The 21,454-nt window shown below is 43.4% G+C and overlaps 1 protein-coding gene across 1 annotated transcript in view; it reads right to left on the minus strand.

The window, feature by feature from the left end:
• PITPNA (phosphatidylinositol transfer protein alpha) overlaps positions 1–21,454 on the minus strand; it is a 41,912-nt gene that overhangs the window by 2,595 nt on the left and 17,863 nt on the right. Inside the window, exons 5-11 of the mRNA XM_079798465.1 lie at positions 19,567–19,574; positions 18,517–18,591; positions 17,236–17,319; positions 15,344–15,421; positions 15,094–15,204; positions 13,922–14,044; positions 1,490–1,558 (exon numbers count right to left, since the gene is read on the minus strand). Coding sequence (XP_079654591.1) covers positions 1,514–1,558; positions 13,922–14,044; positions 15,094–15,204; positions 15,344–15,421; positions 17,236–17,319; positions 18,517–18,591; positions 19,567–19,574 — 524 coding nt within the window. The 3' untranslated portion in view covers positions 1,490–1,513. The remainder of the gene's footprint in view (positions 1–1,489; positions 1,559–13,921; positions 14,045–15,093; positions 15,205–15,343; positions 15,422–17,235; positions 17,320–18,516; positions 18,592–19,566; positions 19,575–21,454) is intronic.

The raw sequence follows: 21,454 nt of genomic DNA on the forward strand, positions 1-21,454 counted from the left end.
ATTATTAAGGAAGCAACAAAGGAAAACAGAAACACTGTAAATCATTGATTGGGGAATTTCAAAAGGAAAAAGGGTGCCAGTTGGTGTGGTGGGGGCGAGAGGGAGAGACAGAGTCAGGTTCAAGCAGTGACTGGGAAGCTGACATTGTAACAGTCCACTTAATCCTACTCTTATCTCCCAGTTCTCAAGCTGACACATGTGCCAGGGAGAGAGGTTTGCATCACTGCCCGCATCCCTCCCACCCCTGGCCTCCTAGTGCTAGGGGACAGCCAGTTTTTATTTGATAAAATGATCTCTCAGAGACTGATGGAGAACAAGGCCAGGTTTTGTATGTGTGTGTGTGGTATTTTTAAAAAATATATATTTTTATTGATTTCAGAGAGGAAGGGAGAGGGAGAGAGAGACAGAAACATCAATAATGAGAGAGAATCATTGATCTGCTGCTCCTGCACACCCCCTACTGGGGAGTGAGCCCGAAACCCAGGCATGAGCCCTTGACCAGAATCAAACCCGGGACCCTCCAGTCCACAGGCCGACGCTCTATCCACTGAGCAAAACCAGCCAGGGCTATGTGGTATTTTTAATATATATATATTTATTGTTTTCAGAGAGGAAGGGAGAGGGAGAGAGAGATAGAAACATCAATGTGGAGAGAAAATCATTGATTGGCTGCCTCCTATACGACCCCTACTGGGGATGGAACCCGAAACCTGGGCATGTGCCCTGACCAAGAATCAAACTGTGACCTCCTGGTTCATGGGTTAGTGCTCAACTACAAAGTCAGGTTTTTTCATTCCATGACAAAACCCACTCTGAGCTGCTGGAAAAACAGGTCTGGAGGTGTGTAGGGCACTGGGAGCAATTAGAAGGAAGGGAATTAGGGGAGAGTAACAATATGAAATAAGGGCCATCCCATTCTGGTCCTATGGCTTGGGCGGAAATACTTTCTAAGCTTCTGAAAGATGCTACCTCTGATTAGGACAGCTACTTAGTATGGGATCAGGGGATATAAGGAGGAAGGAAATTAAGCGCCAGACACAACAATGAACACCAACAGACTTTCGGGTGGGTTGGGCAGGGATGCTATCAGTTGGGAGTTAGGAACTGCTCTGGCACTGGGTGAGGGTGGGGGGTAAAGAGAATGCCCTAGAATGCCAGCTTCAACGTGAAATGGCTCCAGTTAGGAGAGGAAGAGTAATTAGTTGCAGAGAAGCTTCAATTCTGCATCCACCGCCCCCATCCCACCTGTCTCACTACCCTGTGTATGTCTCTTTCTGGATAGTTCTTTGTCCCTGAAATGTATTAACAATCATAATTTCTTTCAGTGGAAGTCCAAAAGCATGACAAGCCTGTGGCAGTCATTGTGATTCCTAGAGAGTAGGATGAGGAATGAAGTTGGTTTTCTGACAGATAGTGAACTGCTGAGGCCTTGAGGACCCAAACTGATGTTAGCACCTATGACATGCACAGTGAGAAACTGGGTACATACAGTGCAGAAGGGAGTGGAGTGGCTTTAGTCATCTGCTGTCATTCCTTTCACTGGGTCCTTTTGTCTCATCTGAAACAGAAAAAGCCAAAAAAAAATTAAAGCCTCTTGCTGCTGATGGAACTCCACTACAGATACATCCTGCCAATAGATAGAGTCAATGAGAAGAATAGAGTTCTGCATACATAGAGCCAAAGCTAACGCATGTTATCTATTATATCTTTGTTCCAAACTCTGTTCTGTAGCATTTGTACATACACAAGCTCTGAAGAATCTGGACTTTTAAGCTACAGCCCTCCTCAGAGTTACTTTTTTTAAAATATATATATTTTATTGATTTTTTACAGAGAGGAAGAGAGAGGGATAGAGAGTTAGAAACATCGATGAGAGAGAAACATCAATCAGCTGCCTCTTGCACACCCCCTACTGGGGATGTGCCTGCAATCAAGGTACATGCCCTTGACCGGAATCGAACCTGGGACCCTTGAGTCCGCAGGCCGACGCTCTATCCACTGAGCCAAACCGGTTTCGACCAGAGTTACGTTTTATTCACTAAAACTTTAATACCAACACATTTTGCAGGGATTCTACCCCAGTAGCGGTAGTTCTCCACTGGGAAACATCCTCAGAATATATTTCTTGCAACATTTCAAACCCATGTGTTCACACACACACATCCCGTTAGTCCATGTGGAACATGGGTATGGTAAAAGAAAATTCTCCTGGTCCTCCCTAATTTAGGTAAGAGTTTCCTCAAACATGATAAAAATAATTGCCTGGGTTACTTATATGTAGATTCTTGGGTCCCAGACCTGACAAATCAGAACCTATAGGAGATGGACCATAAGTGAGTCATAAAATCAATCAATCTGACAAGCCTCACTTCTCATAGCCCACAGCAAAGATCATCTGCTCCAAACAGGAAAGTCTATTTTTCAGACACATCTTTGAGTAGGCTCGTAGCTATACCTAGAAAACCTGTTTTCTGTAGATTTTGCTCAAAACTCATTTTCCTGAATGATATCTTTAAATTATTATTGTTCCTGTAACTTGTCTAAAGTAACATCTGTTACTATATTACTTCCTAAGGGTTCAACGAATTCAAGAGTTTCCAACATGACAGATCTGTGAAGGATAAGGGCACTGTCATATTTTTAAAAAGACAAAAACTTACCCTGTGGGATAGGTAGGAATTGGGGGTATTTTGTATGAGCATAATATGTAAGGTAGATATAGAAATAAATATAAATGTAAAAGTTCCCTAGTTTTGTCCTATGAGAAGGCCTGGGAGCACCAACACCCCAATAGTAATGAGCACACCTAGCAGGCACACACCTCCCTCCACTAAAAGGAACCAGGGCTCCTTGGAGATATGGCTGATTCTAGGGTTGAGCCATGGAAAGAACAAGACCAGCCTGGGACACCCTGTTGTGCTTCAGGTGAACAAAGGTAAGTAACCTCACCAATAACTAGAGAGAAGGATAGAATACAATGAAAAGAACACAGAATCTTTGACATTCTGGCCTAAAATACATAAACTGGGTCTAATCATGCAGCATCACTGGACAAAGCCAAATTGAGAGACATTCACAAAATGACTAGCCTATAACCCTAAAAAGTGTTAAGGTCATGGATGTCCAGGAAAAACTGAGGAATATCACTAGGTTGAGAGACTAGAGGCTGCAGTGTGAGGTCCTGGGTTGTATTCTTTGCTTTAAAGCAGGGGTGGCCCTTTTTCTGCCAAGGGCCATTTGGATATTTATAACATCATTTGCAGGCCATACAAAATTATCAACTTAAAAATTAGCCTGGCCGCTGTGGCTCAGTGGTTGAGCATGAACTAAGAGGTCACCGGTTTGATTCCCAGTCAGGGCACATGCCAGGGTTGTGGGCTCAATCCTCAGTGGGGTGCATGCAGGAGGCAGCCTATTGATGTTTCTCTCTTAGCAATGTTTCTATTTCTTTAGCCCTCTCCCTTTCTCTCTCTCTAAAATAAAAATCAATAAAAACATTTTAAAAAATGAGCCTGCTATATTTGGTCAAACATCTAACTCATCCTTAATACCTTGGCAGGGCCAGACCACAGGATTTCATGGGCCTAATATGGCTAGATGTTCCCCACTCCTGCTTTAAAGGAATGGAGTCTCTGGATAAAGAAGTAATGTATTCTTGCCATTTTCTAGAAGTCTGAAATTATTATTATTATTATTTTTAAATATATTTTATTGATCTTTTACAGAGAGGAAGAGAGAGGGATAGAGAGCTAGAAACATCGATGAGAGAGAATCATCGATCAGCTGCCTCTTGCACACCCCCTACTGGGGATGTGCCCGCAACCAAGGTACATGCCCTTGACCGGAATCGAACCCGGGACCCTTGAGTCCGCAGGCCGACGCTCTATCCACTGAGCCAAACCGGTTTCGGCAGAAGTCTGAAATTATTTAAAAAGTTCTAAAAAGACAAAAACGTGGCCTGGCCGGCATGCTCAGTGGTTAAGTGTTGACCTATGAACCAGGAGGTCTCAGTTTGATTCTGGTCAGGGCACATGCCCGCGTTGTGAGCTCAGTCCCCAGTGTGGGGCGTGCAGGAGGCAGCCCATCAATGATACTCTCTTATCATTGATGTTTCTATCTCTCCCTCTCCCTTCCTCTCTGAAATCAATAATAAAAAAACAAAAACATGCTTATTAAATGTCAGCTCATTAAAAGATCACATACATTTTCAATAATCAGAGAGTCAAGTAATTTAATATCATGGGAGCAAAGTCCCTTGGGCCTCACCTAGATCCCTGTATACCCTGAGAGTTCAATGCTAATGCAAAGCCAGGTCCTGTTTTCCTACTGCTTGAAATAAGATGCAACTTCCCATCAGGGAACCTGATAGTTTCCCTACTCTCAGAGACAAGGTGCCCCAGCAGGGTGCCACTGCAATAAAAGTGCATTATTTTATTCTTACTAGAGAACCGATGCACGACATTCGTGCACTGGGGAGTGTCCCTCAGCCCGGCCTGCGCCCTCTCGCAGTCTGGGACCCCTTGGGGGATGTCTGTCTGCTGGCTTAGCTGGCAGTCAGACATCCCTCTCGCAGTCCGGGGCTCTTGCAGTCCATGACCCTGCGCTCCTTACCACCTGCCTGCAGTGGAGGCGGGAGAGGCTCCTGCCACTGCCGCTGCGCTTGCCAGCCGGAAGCCCAGCTTCTGGCTGAGCGTTGCTCCACCTGTGGGAGCGCACTGACCACCGGGGGCAGCTCCTGCATTAAGCGTCTGCCCCCTGGTGGTCAGTGCATCATCATAGTGATCTGGCATAATGGTCACTTAGGCTTTTATATATATAGATGCCTTAAGAATGCTTATTTTGTGTTTCCTGGGGCCTAAGTGACATGAGAGATTTTGTTTAAAAAATATATTTTATTGATTTTTTACAGAGAGGAAGGGAGAGGGATAGAGAGTTAGAAACATCAATCAGCTGCCTCCTGCACACCCCCTATTGGGGATGTGCCCGCAACCAAGGTACATGCCCTTGACCGGAATCGAACCTGGGACCCTTGAGTCTGCTGGCTGACACTCTATCCACTGAGCCAAACCAGTTAGGACGACATGAGAGATTTTATCTGAAGTTTGTAGTATTCCTTGGATCAAGCCACTGTACTACACACACACACACACACAGTTGAGAAACATGAAATTAGAAACTTCTACTTGTTTTTTTCCCCCCTCTACAGTGGTTTCCTCTAGGAATAAGGCCAGGGGTTGGAGGAGAGGGACTTTAATTTATCTATTTTATTTACTTATATGAACTTGTATTTTTATTTTTTTTATTTTATTATTATTTTTTTAAAATATATTTTATTAATTTTTTACAGAGAGGTAGGGAGAGGGATAGAAAGCTAGAAACATCGATGAGAGAGAAACATCGACCAGCTGCCTCCTGCATGCCCCCTACCGGGGATGTGCCCGCAACCAATGTACATGCCCTTGACCAGAATCGAACCTGGGACCTTTCAGTCCACAGACCGATGCTCTATCCACAGAGCCAAACCGGTTTTGGCTGAACTTGTATTTTTAAATATTTTCTAGATCTTTTGAAAATTGCTTTTAACATTATGAAACACTCCTTTGACCTAAAAAGTAGTAAAATTTTTGTGATGTTGCACTATAGTTTTGCAAGATACTGCCATTGGAAGAAACAACTCTCTTATTTCTTATAACGGGCATGTGAACATTACACTTATATCAAAATAAAAAGTTGTTAAAAAACAAAGCTAGTTTAAAAAACACACACATGACAGTTTAAGAGACTGAAAAGTAACCATGAGCCAGTTAGCATTCCCTAAGGAACACAGATATGAGGCACATGTGGAATTGTTTTTAGAACCTGTTTAGAAAGCCTCTCTATAAATAGATTCAGCCCTTTGGGAAAGCAAGTTGGCAATAAATAGCAAGAGTCTTAGATTCTGTAATTCCATTTGTAGGAATTTATTCTGAGGAAATAATCCTAATTACAAAAAAAAAGCACAAAAATGTTGATCACAGCATTATTCACAACAGTGAGAACCTGTAAACAACACGAAGGAAAATTCAACATAGGGTAAATGACAGAGAACAGAGTAACATGTATGCTGTAGTCAGAAAGATGTATGTTAAGTTTTTTCAATGGGAAAATGCTTCGTTATAATGTTCAGAAAAAGGTAAGATAACCACCTGGCACATGTAATACAATCATAACTAAATAAGTGTGTAGATATCCCTGGGCTGGTAGCTTGGTTGGCACGTCATCCCGATACACCAAGGTTGTGAGTTCAATCCCTGGTCAGAGTACATACAAGAATCAACCAATGTATGCACAAATAAATGGAACAACAAAATTGATCTCTCTAATTTTTAAAAAATGTGTAGAAAAACTTAGAAATGCAGGAATGTTTCCAGTGGTTGTCTTTTTTTTAAAAAAAATATATTTTATTGATTTTTTACAGAGGGGAAGGGAGAGGGATAGAGAGTTAGAAACACCGATGAGAGAGAAACATCGATCAGCTGCCTCCTGCACACACCCTACTGGAGATGTGCTCGCAACCAAGGTACGTGCCCTTGACTGGAATCGAACCCGGGACCCTTCAGTCCACAGGCTGACGCTCTATCCACTGAGCCAAACCGATCTCGGCTCCAGTGGTTGTCTTTAAATGCTTCGAGTACAGTGATATTTTTCCTTTCTACTTTTCACAAAAATATTCAATGCCTATATATTACCTTAATATTGAAAAATGAAACTGCATTTTAAAAGAAAATAACGCTATTCCCATATTTCAAGATGTTGTGGAATGTTCTGGGTGGTCTGCCCTGGGATCAATCATTGCCAGGCAGGTCAGAGGGAATTTAGGTTCCATTGAACAGCATCATCTTCCATATTTAGGGATCCCTCAGCCTCAAAGTCCTAGTTCTGCCTCCTATCGACACAATGGGAGTCTCAGATTCTAATCATCCATGGCCCAGCAGGTGAGCTAGGTACCAAGTGGTTTCCTTTATCAGCCTAACCCTGAGAACTTATTCAGGATGGGGCAAAAGTAGGCTTACAGCCGAAACCGGTGTGGCTCGGTGGATAGAGCGTCGGCTTGCGGACTGAGGGGTCCCAGGTTCGATTCCGGTCAAGGGCGTGTACCTTAGTTGCGGGCACATCCCCAGTGGGGAGTGTGCAGGAGGCAGCTGATCGATGTTTCTAACTCTCTATCCCTCTCCCTTCCTCTCTGTAAAAAATCAATAAAATATATTAAAAAAAAAAAAGTAGGCTTACAGTTGTGAATAGGTTGGAGCTGTGATACATGAAACATGGAGATTATTCTTGTATTATTAATTGTATTATTTGCCACATGAACAACTATAAACCTACTTTTGCCCCACCCTGTATTTACCACAATTCCAAACTGGAAACTAGGTGTAGTGTTCTGCAAGGCACTTCACTGCATAGGGACCCTTATATATTCTCTGGGTAAGCAACCCAGAGTTTAAGACTTAAAATCTAAAACTGATGGTGGTCCCTCAGTCAAAAAGCCATATGATGAAGCAAGGGCCTCTGCACTAAGATTCAGGTCATGTGAAAGGGACAGGCACATTCACATGCAAGCACATGAATTGGGAGATGGGCTACAGGGAGGCTCAGAGACAGCCCCCAAGGTGGACCAGAAAGACCAAGTCCAGAAAGGAAGGATAATGGAGGGATCAGAAGACTCATGGAGCCGACAAGGACTTAGAGAGAAAGGTCCACAGGGAAGGCTGGGGGGAAAATTGTGGCAGAATCTGTTGTTGTTTTTAGTAATTAAAAAAAATTACTTATTGATTTTAGAAAGAGAGGAAGGGACAGAGAGAGAAACATCGATTTATTGTTCCACTTATTTATGCATTCATTGGTTGATTTGCACGCCCCCTACTGGGGATCAAGACTGCAACCCAGGCATGTGCCCTTGACTGGAATTGAACCTGGGACCTTTCAGTCCGCAGGCTGACGTTCTGTCCATTGAGCCAAACCAGCTAGGGCCACTGGTTAATTCTTATATGTGCCCTGACCCAGATCGAACCCACAACCTTGGTGTATCAAGACGATGCTCTAACCAACTGAGCTATATGGCCAGGGCCCTCTTTTTATATCCTCACCCAAGGGTATGTGAGAGAGAGAGAAACTGATGTGAGAAAGAAATATCTATCAGTTGCCTCCCGTACATGTCCTGACTGAGGATTAAACCTACAACCTGGGTATGTACCCTAACCAGGAATCGAACCTGTGACCCTTTGGTGCACGGGACGATGCTCTAACCAACTGAGCCACACTGGCCAGGGCCCTCAGCAGAATCTTAATCATGTGCACAGAATCTTTAGTGTTTTTCAGTAAACGTTCTAGATAGTCTAGTAAATAGGGAAACAAATTTTCTTAAAAATTTTAAAATGAGTTCTCCTCTCCCAGGCTCATTATCTACAGAATTAATGGCTAAAGGACCAGGAGGCAGTTGGTTCAGTGAACTAAAGGGTATCCTTCACTTCTTTGAGTCTCAGTTTCTCTATCTATAGAATAAATAATACCTATTAATAATACTATGACAGGTTGCCATGAAGATTTGATGACATAAGACATGCAAAACTCTTACTACACATGATAACGACACAGTGAGACTTCAATAAATGTTAGTTTCTAGTAATAATAAAAATGTTTTTATTACCACTATGTTTAGGAGATAGGGAGTTCCCCATAGAAACATCCCCATAGATACAGGAGGTGATCAAGCACATGCTGGTGGGGAGGCTGTGGAGAGGACTCAAGCACTAGACATATAATTGGACTAAATGACCTTTAAGGTCCTCCTTCCACTTTCATGATTATGAGTCTCTTAAGAGAGCAAGAGGAAGGGAGAGGGAGAAAAAAGGGAGAGAGGCAGGGATATACGGAGGGAGGTAAAGAGGGAGAGAAAAGATCACTTTCCTACAAGGACACATTTCCTGACATTTTTCTTTTTAGAGCAAAGGACTAATCTCTTGATCCCTCGTTTCTCAAATTCTTGAGCCTCATTCAAGAACGGTGGGTACAACAGAGACTAAAGTTAAAGCAGCGGTGACTGTGGCGTTATAGTGACCCCTCATAACTCACCAAAATATCTACCCACACTAGACTACTATGCACTGATTTAAAGAATAACAGTTATAAAAAAATAAAGAAAAGAAAGAAAGAAAGAAAAAGAGTAACAGTTATAGCCCTGACTGGTGTGGATCAGTTACTTAAGTGTAGTCCCACACTCCGAAAGGTCAACAGTTCCATTCCCGGTCAGGACATGTGCCCAGGTTGTGGGTTTGATCCCCAGTCGAGGCTGGTGTGGGATGCAGCCGATTAATGTTTCTCTCTCACGTCGATGTCTCTCTCTCTCCCTCTCCCACTCTCTCTCTCTAAAATCAATGAAAACATATCCTCAGGTGAGGATTAAAAAAAAAATTAAAATTCCTATTGCAAACTTGCAATGAATCATGGGAAATTGAATATATGCATTTATTGCTATTTCTCCCCCAAACTCAACTAAAATGACAGTAAAAGGATACAGGTATAAAGCCATGAAGACAATTAGAACAGAGGAGACAACAGCAACTAAGAGATGATAACAACATTTTGGAAGATGAAAAATAGATTGAATAGTGACTAATTCTCAGAGGAGCCTGGGCTGACATCTAAATGCTGGTGAGGAGGGAGCCAAGGAGGAGCAGACCAATTTGTGCGGTAGGAACTGGAAGCACTTCTGAAGGTGGGAGTGGAGGTGGAGTTGAAAACAGGTGACTTGTTTGAAAGTCCAAATAAAGAACAGTTCAGTCCTAGTTGGTTTGGCTCAGGGAAGAGAGCATGGGCCTGTGGACTGAAGGGTCCTGGGTTCAATTCTGGTCAAGGGCATATGCCTGGGTTGCGGGCTCAATCCCCAGTAGGGGACGTGCAGGAGGCAGCCGATCAATTTTTCTCTCATAATTGATGTTTCTATCTTTCTATCTTTCTCTCCCTCTCCATTCCTCTCAATCTATAATAATAAAAGTATAATATGCTAATTAGACCAGACGTCCTTCCAGACAACCTTCTGGATGAAGCCAGGGTGCGTGGGAAGCCGGTGCTGGCAGCCGGGGAAGGAAGGCCTACTCTTGCAAGAATTTCATGTATTGGGCCTCTAGTAAAAATATAAAAAAAAGAACAACAAAAAGAACAGTTCAGCCCTGGCATTCCCTCCCCCAGTTCTCACAGTCAAGCAACCAGCCCTCTTCCTACCACAGCAAAGCCAGCACCTGGGAATTTATACACAACAGTAGTGCCTTGGCAATTTTCTTGAATGCACCTCCTATTACAATATATTAGATTCTCAATTGTATAGTCTTCAGAGTACTGTTACCATAAAAGCATTGAACTACAGAGAAATTACCAATATAGGAACTAAATAGTGATGTCTTCAATGTCTCATACTACTATTTTCATCAACCTGGTGAAAAAATGTCTGCAATATATTCGTCAGTTCTCTTTACCTGATTCAATGGAAGACAGGTATTTAACTTCAACAACCTTATTTCTTTTTTTAAATTGATTTCAGAGAGAGAAAGGGAGAGGGAGAGAGAGGTAGAAACATCAATGATGAGAAAATGTTTTTAAAAAATCAATGAGAAATCACTGATTGGCTGCCTCCTGCATACCCCCTACTGGGGATCAAGCCTGCAACCGAGGCATGTGCCCTGACTGGGAATTGACCAATGACCTCCTGGTTCACGGGTCAACGCTCAACAACTGAGCCACACTGGCTGGGCAACAACTGTCATTCTTCTTCTTCTTCTTTTTTTTAAATATGTTTCTTTTATTGATTTCAGGGAGGAAGGGAGAGGGAGAGAGAGATAGAAACATCAATGATGAGACAGAATCATTGATTGGCTGCCTCCTGCACGCTCCCACTGGGGATCAAGCCTGCAACCCAGGCATGTGCCCTTGGCTGGAATTGAACCCAGGACCCTTCAGTTCACAGGCCAATGCTCTATCCACTGAGCCAAACCAGCCAGGGCAATGACTGTCATTCTTAAGCATGAGTATCTTCATGCTAAGTTAATTAGTATTTCTTAAAGCTTTATTCTTTCATAACATCTGGGTAACAAGCATTTAAAGTCACAAATAATGCAGAATTAAAATCTGTTATGGTTACATAATTCATTTGGTAATTAGTTGCCCAAGATGCACAGTAGAGTCACAATACTATACAGCTTCATTCTTTTTTTTTTTTTAATATATATTTTATTGATTTTTTACAGAGAGGAAAGGAGAGGGATAGAGAGTTAGAAACATCGATGAGAGAGAAACATCAATTCAGCTGCCTCTTGCACACTCCCCACTGGGGATGTGCCTGCAACCAAGGTACATGCCCTTGACTGGAATCGAACCTGAGACCCTTGAGTCTGCAGGCTGACGCTCTATCCACTGAGCCAAACCGGTTAGGGCTACAGCTTCATTCTTAAATGTGGCCAAGGACCACCAGTCATTTGAGGAAAGTCCCTAATGCAAAACACAGAGTACAACAAGAAAAAGGCGCTATGAGGAAACAAAGACTATTCTTTGGAGCAGAGACACCTCACAAACCAAATACAAAAACAAAAAACTATAGCTTTAGAAAAGGAAGATAATGCATGTAGGAAAAAAGAAAAAGTACTTAAAAAAAACAAAACCCCAGCTTGGTTTGGCCCAGTGGATAGAGCATCAGCCTGCAGACTGAAGGGTCCTGGGTTTGATTCAGGTCAAGGGCATATGCCCAGGTTGTGGGCTCAATCCCCAGTAGGGGGCGTGCAGGAGGCAGCCGATCAATGATTCACATCACTGATGTTTCCCTCCCTCCCTCCCTCCCTCCCTCCCTCCCTCCCTCCCTCCCTCCCTCCCTGTCTCTGTCTCTCTGTCTCTCTGTCTCTCTGTCTGTCTCCCTCCCTCCCCCCCTCCCTCTTTCCCTTCCTTCCTTCTTCTCTCTCTCAAGTCAATTAAAAAAATATTTTTAAATTATAAAAAAGCCCTGGCCTGAGTAGCTCAGTTGGTTGGGTGTCATCCTATGCACTAAAAGGTTGCTGGCTCAATTCCCAGTCAGGGCACATGCCCAGGTTTCGGGCTCGGTCCCCAGTGGGGGGGCATGCAAGAGGCAGCCAATCAATGATTCTCTCATTATTTCTGTCTCTCCCTTTCCCCTCTCTATAAAATCAATACATATTTTAAAATAAATAAAAAAAGGTATTGTACAGTTGCTAACAGGGTCAAAATATGTTATACAGTAAATGGATTTGGCTTTGCTTTCTCTTTCTCTGCAAACTATTTTTAAAATTCCAATTCCAAACAGGGATTCCTGCATTTGTAGTCATCCTGGAGGAGAGGGGTCATCCAAGCTTTTGGCACAGTTTTCCAGAGAATGAAGAAACATGCAAAGACAAGGGGTGGAAGTTAAAAAAGAACTTTCTAATGAAGAAGGCTCTCAAAGTTCAGATATGAGGGAGGCAGATCCAGTAGATCCTCTGGCAAGTTCTCCCAGGTCCAAGAATTCAAATTCTACCCACAGCAAAAGGCAGCCTGCAAACACTTCCATGAGCCTGTGTACTTTAGGATGGCATTTTGTTAGTCAGCGGGTGGCTGAAGCTCCAGACTAAAGCCCCGAAGACTCTGTGATCCATTTAGTAACTTTGTCTTTTCTTTTTGTCAGGACTAGGGTAACAAAAAAACTCAGGCCTCTCTTATATAGTCAGAATGGCCAGAGCTCTGGATGTTAAATTCTACCACTCCTGAAGATCTTTAGCCAAAGAATCAGAAATTGTGTCCAAAATACTACCACTTCCTGCCAAATGTAGCTGAATGAATAACCGAAACATCTGCCTTCAACAGGAACTAACTCAGCATACCACTTAACCTGTGAGTCAGCCCAGGAAGTGTCATCCTGGAGTTAAGAACAGCTTCCCTGGGGGCTCCAGAGGAAGGAAGGGCTCCTGGGCCAGGCAGTATGGGGCACCACAGCACCCAGGCCTGGGTCTCACCCTAGGACCTGCTGGAGAGCCAGACAAGGCCATGCAGAGCAATGTCTGCCAGGCTCTTTGCCAACCCACCCAAGGCAAAAAGAGAGAAATGGACGGAAGATCTTATGAAAAAGAGCTTTCTCCCTTATTTTTAGCCCCAAGCAAGAAGGAGGGGCCCAAATGGCATTTAGAGGGAGGAGAAGAGGCAGAGTGATTAAGAGCTCTGGCTCTAATGCTGACCTTATCACCAGCAGGCTGTGTGACCCTGGGCATGTGTTGAACTCTCAGAGCCTCCAGCTTATCTGAGGGTGGGGATCAGAGTGGTGCCTACTCATGGGTGTTGTGAGGCTCACAGGAGATGGTGTACAGAAAAGCCCTCAGAACAGTGCCTTACTCAGTGAGTACGTAATGTTATTTATGATGATCTCCTCAGAGTGAGCCTTGCAGGCAGCATCTCCAAACGTTAGATCTTCAGGCTCCCATGGAGCAGACTCCAGACTCAAAACCACCTAACAGAGTAGTTAAATCTGTGCTGTTGTGTCCTCTGTGGGTCGTGTGTGTGGTATTCACAATCAGCCTGCCTCCTCCCAGGGTCACCTCCATCTCGAGCCCAGCACGATTCCCCGACCTGGCTCTGAAGAAGCACTGCAGCAGCTGTATTACTCACTTGGCATCCAGCACGTCCTGCCACATTTGTCTCTCTGGATATGCCAAGACCTCAACTAGAGTGCAAATTCAAGAGCACAGGCTGTTTTCCTTATAGTTCCCAGATTGCCTGGCATTAGGCCTTACCCATAGCAGACACTGACACATTCCTAGAACCACAGAACAGTGCCCTCAGTGAACCGTTCCAGCACGACAGTCCCCTTCACATGTAGTCGAGAGCCCAGAGTCTCCTGTGGGCATTCACTTACCTCATCCAGCTGTCTCTTCGTCTCTTCTTCCATCCTTCGAATGTCGTCCATGGTCAGGTCAACCCACTTATCGAGCCAACAGAACAGCTGCCTGTGGAAGTTTGTAAACAGACGCTTCTCTTGCTATAAAAAGGAGGGAACCCAGTTAGAACCCAAGAGGTGAAGGCCACTGTTGTAACTCCTCTCCCCATAATCTCTGAGCCAATATCCACACTTTATTTTTTAGTTTTTTGACCATTCTTTTTAAAAAATGTTTTTATTGATTTTTAGAGAGGGGAAGGGAGCAGGATGAGAGAAAAACATCAATTAGCTGCCTCCTGCATACCCCCTACTGGGGATCGAGCCCACAATCCAGGTATGTGCCCTGACCAGAAATCAAACCAGTGACCTCTTGGTTCAAGAGTTGACACTTTACCACTGGGCCACCCGGCCGGGCCAATACCCACACTTTAATGGGGATGTGGGGGAGAAGTGATGCCTGGCTGGCTTATCTAGATCAGCCCTCCAGTCCCATAGGGTCAGTGACTTTTGCTTTCACAAGTCTAATAGGTATGGCTCTGAGTGGGAGGGGGCCCCCAGGAGAAAATGGGTGTCTACGTCACAGCTGGGCCCTGTGCCCAAAATGCTACCTAGACAGCAACCCATGAGCTCACAGCTAAGCCAAGGCCCCAAAACAACTGTGCCAAGTTTCCTTCTTGTCTCTGAAGACTAAAGCCAGGTTAAAACTGGCCAACAGCAGCTATAAAATATAGTGCAAGAGTGAGGCTCTAACACATCAGAAAAAAAGGCTATAAAAACTCCTTACATTTGCCTAGTTCAGTAATTCAGGGCACTGGAGAATTTGGCTCACAGTGCCTCTTGCCTTTTGGCTTCAAGAAAAGACAGAGACTGAGTTTTATCTGTATTTCAATCATAGCAAGCCTCTTCCTGTTTCCTTTTTTTTTTTTTTTTGCCTCAGTTTCCTTCCCTGTCACATGTGGTGCCCTTGGATGGACAGTATTAAACTGTGAGACAGTTAAGTATAAGGATACGTGGGGGTCTGGGAAATCAAACTGAAATATTTGAATGTCATCTACCCTAGGATACAAGTCACATGGGTTGTATGATCTTCTCTTGGGCAAAATACCCCCCACCAACCCATAAAACTGGGAAGGCCTCACCTGGTCACTTACCTTATGTATAAAGTTTTCCACTTTGTTCTGCAGGCCCCACCACTTGAACTTGACAGTAACCAGTTTGTATGCACACATGTATGGGCACTCTTTCTGATTTACAAGTTCTTGCTGTATTAGAAACACATCCACAGGCAGGCAGGTAACTAACAGGACTGACCTCTGGCTCTCCCTTAGCCCAGCCCCAGCCATTGGGAGAGGCCCACCCACACTGGGTCCATCCCCCTGGTGGTGAGGATGTGAACTGCACCTTCCAATTGGGGCCCAAGGGTCCTCGGCCTGTTTTCATAGATTTAAATTTTGCTGGGTCTTCCTCTGCCTTGTAATCCTGAGAAATGGTAGAATCGGAGTTGGGGGAGGGAGGAAGACAGAGAGGGAGGAAAGGAGGAAGAAAGAGACAGGGAGAGAGAGAGAGATAGGGAGATAAAGGGAGGGAGGAAGACAGAGAGGGAGGAAAGGAGGAAGAAAGAGACAGGGAGAGAGAGAGAGATAGGGAGATAAAGGGAGGGAGAGAGGGATCAGATTTTCCATCAAAGTACACTTCATGCCAATCTTAATGCTGATGGTGCACAGAAAATACGGGAAAATATTATAAACAGGATATAGAACTGTTACATTTGCCTCAGAGGAGTGTTCTGGTGGCCTTCTCTGTCAGGGTTTGTGTTCAGTTCTACCATATCAAAGTGTCACCAGACTGTTTGAGCAGGCATGTATTCTACTGTCTAAAACGGATTTTCAACCTGGGGTGAGCATCCAAATTACCAGGGACAGCTTTTTAAAAATACAGATTTCTGAGCTACTCCACCTAAAACCCAATGAATAAGAATATCTGAAGGTAAGGACAGCATGGGTTGTTGTTGTTTTTTTACCTCTGGAGGTGACTCTAAACACACAGCCAGAGCTAAGAACAACTGGCTATCATTCCTGAGATATAAGCTGACCTCTGGCTTGTTTCTTTTCTTTTTTTAAACTGTCTTGTTTTAATAAAATAATTATTAGAAATGTTCAATGTATCGAACATAAAATGTTCAATTATAGTATCCTCTTGTGTATTTTTGTCAGTTTCACTTCACTGATGTAGAATGCAGTCAATGCTGTGCATTAACCATAATAAAAGCTTAATCTTTGGCTGTTCCTCTGCACTGACTGTGGGCTCATGAAAAGCAAACTCATAGCAACTACCTAACAAAAATAATGACATTAACAAATCACAGACATACACACAGAGATAAAATATTTCCCAAAGCTAAGATTATTTATGTACGTTTTAAAAAAATAAGTCTTCCCTACCTCTGCTTCTCTCCATTCACATGAAACAATCAGAGTTGACAAAATACTTGAAGTCATACTCTTTGCTAGTATTTCTGTTTGAGAAATATTTGTGTATGTATGTTCACTTTGAGAAAATCCATCAAGCTGCACACTTATGATATATTCACTTTGCTATATATATCCCTGGGATACGGAGAGCAAACACTATTCAAATTCCTGTTCCCTGATTCCATCAGGCCTGTCAGGCAGGAAGAGTACTGAATGAGGGAGAACTACCCTTTCCTTTCCTGAACAAATACCTCCTGTGAGCACAGCAGGGAGCAGGGCAGGCCAGGTCCCTGCGCTCTCCACCTGCATGGTCAAGCAGTGGACCGTCCTTTGCTAGGCACCTGCTGCCATGTTTGTTACTCTGAGAAGCAACTACCAACTTGTTGAGGGCAGGGGACTTGTCTTTTCACATATCTGGAACATTCCTTGCATGGAACACACAAAACAGAATACTCCAAACACAACATGCAGGCACTAAATGTTTCTTGATTACTGGGTTGGAAAATAAATTTGAGAACTAGTTTCAGGCTAAGTGTCATTTCAGCAGGGCAAATCAACCTCAGGACTACCAATAGTACCTACACTGTCCAGTGATAATTTCCAGAGGCCAAACAGGACACACACATCTGGGCCACTATTTCCCTGGTGGTGTTCCCAGGTCTAGACAAGGGAATTCTTAATACTAATTTTAAAAATAAAACAAGTAATACCCAAGAGAGAACTTCCCATTTAGCCACGTTGGGTCTGGTTCCCCGATTTCTTTGACACTTAGAAGTCATTTCTGCATCTCAAAGGCTAACCACATCTCTAAAGAGTTCCTACCTTGCTAAGTACTTGGCTTCGATCTGCAATGTCTATATATACGGTTTCCACATGTTTCCATGTCTCAGACTCCAGTTTATGCACCTGCAGGAACAAGGAGCACCACTGTGTAGTTTTTGTCAGCTATAAAGCACCCTTTACCCAGAAGGGACGCCTACAAACAGCTATTCCCATAGCTAGAGATGTGAGATTTCTATGGGTAAAGAATTACAAAGAAAATTATTCAAAGGAATGGGAAGATGAATTTTAAGTGCCACACATTTGAGAACTAATGCTCTGATTTTTCAGCCTAAGGACCACTTCAGCAGGCCAAAACACTCTCGGGGCTCCCTATAGTACCTATATTATCTCCACATGTTCCCCCTTTGTAAAGACGATAAAACACTCACGGAAATATTGCCTGCTTAGCCATATATTGTTTATTTGGATGCTTTTAATAAATTAACTCAAACAGGTTGTACATATACATGATATGAAATTATGATACAAATTCAAAATGTACAAAAGGATATGATACAGAGTAATTCTTTGTCTTGTTTATCTCCCAGTCCTCTCCAGAGTTAACACCACTGCTACCAGATTCTATGCACTTACAAACATCCATGTGTGAAGATCTTTCTTTTAATACAAATGGTAGCACATAATACACACGGTTTTGCATCCTGCTTTCTTAAACAATGAACAATATATCTTGAAGATTTTTCCCTATTGGTTCTTTTTTCTATTGGTTCTTCATAATGTTTGCAAAATATACCACTATAAGGCTGAACCAGAATTTATTTAAGTGTTCTACTGGTGGGCTCTTGTATTGTTTTTAATCTTTGACTACACAAAGAATGCTACAGTGAATCTTCCTGTATATAAGTTATTTCACACATGTGTTAACATAACTGTATGATAAATTCCTAGGTGTAGAATTTCTGGGGTAAAGGATAGATGTATTTTAAATTTGAGGAGTTACTGGGAAATTGTACTCTATAGAGGCTGTAATCCTGATGTTTTAAAAATATAGCTCCCCTGTACCAGAAGTTGCATTTTAGATCAATCCCAATACAATAAAAAGGCCCTATAAGGAGTCTTAGAGATCATATTTTGCAAATCAGAGACAGAGCAATCCCATGCCGGTAGGACAGGCCTAGGCAGAGGCCGTCACCCAGCAGGCCAGGAAAAGGAAAGCACAGAGCAGACCCCGTGGCAGGGATGGACAAGCGACAGGGCAGAGTCTCAATACTCTGCCCTGAAGCTTGGGAGCCGCTGGAACTCTTGGGAAGTGCTACTTACATTCTCCTGGTGGCCAAGATCGGGTTTGTGCCAGGTTTCAATTTTAATCAGAAAGTCTTCTTTCATGTACTCATTCTGGAAGGGGGGAAAAAACACCTCATGGTCACCAGGCTCAAAGTTGAAAATTAAAGATTACTGGATCAGAGACTCCAACCTCTGCCTTATAATAACAGCTAACTTTACTGGGAGCCCACAGCATGCTAGGCATGCATTATCTCACTTAATCCTCACCACAGCCAACAAGGTCTGTAGTAATTTATAGATTACTACCTTATGCACAGGGTGCTAATAATTAGTAATGTGGGAAGAACAGAGGAAGACTTCCTAACCCACCAAAAATGTTCATCACTACGCCATTCCCCCCAGCCAACCTTTTGCTGAGGTCCATAGTTCTCTTCTCAGCAAATGATCTCTTCATGCTAATTACTATCTTCTTCCCTTAGTGCTTTTTCAAAATTACAACTAAGCAAAGGAGGAACACATTAGTCCAATAATTCCTTAGCAGGGATTGGGTTCCCAAGAACTGCCTATGTTGACCAACAGGGACAAGGCATTGGATGAGGATGCTGAAAGGTGGGGAGAAGGGGCAATGACACAGGGGATGGGCAAGAAAGAGAAACCCTGCTGACTTCATAATTATGCTATGGGTCAGTGTTCATGGGGTCAATAGATGCCCAGTGGGAAGCCCCACTCAGGTCAGCTGAACTGAAGTTCTGTGCAAACCTGAAAGGCATGGCCTGGCGCGAGTAGGGAAGAAGCCTTGATTCCTTCTGAACATGTGAGAGCCAGAGCTAGGATGCTATGGTCCTGACTGCTGCACCTTACAAAGCCACATGCCAAGGCAGCTTAAAGAAAGAGGCCTCTAATTGCCAATTAATAGGTTCTTCCTTAGGACTGAAAGGATTAAGCCTCAACAGCTCCAAAAGTCACCCAAGAGAAAGAGGAATACCTAGTAACCTCCAGTGCAGTTAAATTTTTATTTCTTCTTTCTTAGAAATCATCTATAATTCCACCCTCCCCACCTCCCTCCCCCCCTTGGAAAATACTTACTGTAATAACTGTTCCAAGGCAAGGACATGGAAAGAAGAGAGAAAAAGTTTAATGAGGATGAATGAATATCTGCCCCTCGGCCCCAGAGATCACAATAGCAAAGAGTTCTCCACTCCCTGGGGCTTATCCACAATCACCCTCCAATTCCCAGTGAATGCATTTGGTACCTCAAATGCATCAACCCTCAAGTTTCAATCATATGAAAGTCCCTTAAGACCAAATCTGGGACTTAATTAATTAAAGGAATGACATTATTGGCTCCTTGAGATTCTCTCTAGTTGAGCAAGGACGGGGACTGGCTCTGAGGAGCTGAAGCAATGAGACCCACCGCTCTGTCTCAGAGCATCCCCTGGTGTCCCCCTCACTGCAGGGGCACAGAGCAGGGCGCTTTAGGGCAGGCACGTCTATCTGCCTCCTGCATCCCTCCTCTCACTGTAACCAAACCTCTCACCCTCTATACTCCTGCTCATTGTAATGAGACCCCCTCGGAAAGCACGGTTCAATTATTTATCAGAGAAAATGACTGCAGCTCTAATGTCACTGGGGAACGGACCAGCTCTCCTCCTGACAACAGCCTGGATCATTCTGTACCCTCTGAATTTAGAGTTATCTCAATTTCTGATGAATGCCACACTGCCATGTTTGGACATTTATAGGACTAACAGTCAAACCCCACAACTCCAAAACTGCAACTAAGGTTACCTGTGAGACTGAGATGAGGAAAAGTTGAAATATAAGGGATAAGATTTATCTTGTATAGAAATAACCCAGGAGACTATAAGTAATTTCCCTAAATCCAATGAAAGAAACTTGGAAGAAAGCACCAGATTAAGATAACTAAAAGGCCTATTGAAATAACTGCTGTTATGAACTTGGAGAAAATTGTGTTAACAAAAAGGACATGGTAAGTACCATCCATCAAAGGAAGTCCAGTTTGGCAAAAACTCTCCAGGGCTGACCTAGGGGCAGGAGCCCCAGGCTGCAATGGCACATCTAGCAGCCCCATCCCAAGAGTGGAGACAGCAGTGTCAGGCAGGCCCGGTTTGATTATATAGCCACAAAGGTTTTCCAACTAACCACCTGATTCTGACTCCATGTTCTCCAAGCAACTTTCTCCTTCTAGTTTGGCCTCTGTAAGGACAGAACATGCTAGTGAACAGACACAAGAGACCAATCACTTAAGCAAGTGAACATGTTCACTATACTGGCATTCTGAATATACATACTTTGGTGTGTACACTAAATATATTGGCATATGAGTTTTGTATACCTTAGCCTTTTTGAGACCCTGAGAAATAGATCCACTCAGTTCTGACAAGTTACATTTCTGAATCCATGATGATAATGACCCTTATTGGTCTTTAAAGCTAACGGGGGTGACCAAACAATCTTCCCTAGTCCTCCCTGCTCCTCTAAACACCTCTGCATTCCCAGCATTCCCTTTCCTTCAAACTGCAATCCTGAGCACACTAAAAAAGTCCCAAGAAACCCTTTGTAGTCAGAAAATCAGGCTCTCTAAGTAAGATTAATAAGGTACTTTCAAACCATGTCTTAGTGAGACTATTCAGTCAAGGGTTAAGGCTAGAGGAAGAGATAGAAAGAGAAACAATTATTTTCCTCTTCCTACTTTCACTCACAGACCAAACCCCATCTTACCCCCTCCTCACATCCCAGCCCACCAACAACGGGGGAGAGACAGAGAAAAGTAAGGTAAGAGCATAAAAACAGCTGATAATGAATGACCAGAGTATTCCAACTCCATTTTCATTCCACTCAGAAATTTATCCCATGCTTCTTTATCTATCTCACCTCACACTTTAATCTACTTGGACCAAACTTAGATGTTTGAACTAATCTTCTTTCTCCCATCACCCCCCAGAAGAAACTG

This window comes from Cnephaeus nilssonii (genome assembly GCF_951640355.1).
Source record: "Cnephaeus nilssonii genome assembly, chromosome: 19".
Classification (NCBI taxonomy): Eukaryota; Metazoa; Chordata; class Mammalia; order Chiroptera; family Vespertilionidae; genus Cnephaeus; species Cnephaeus nilssonii.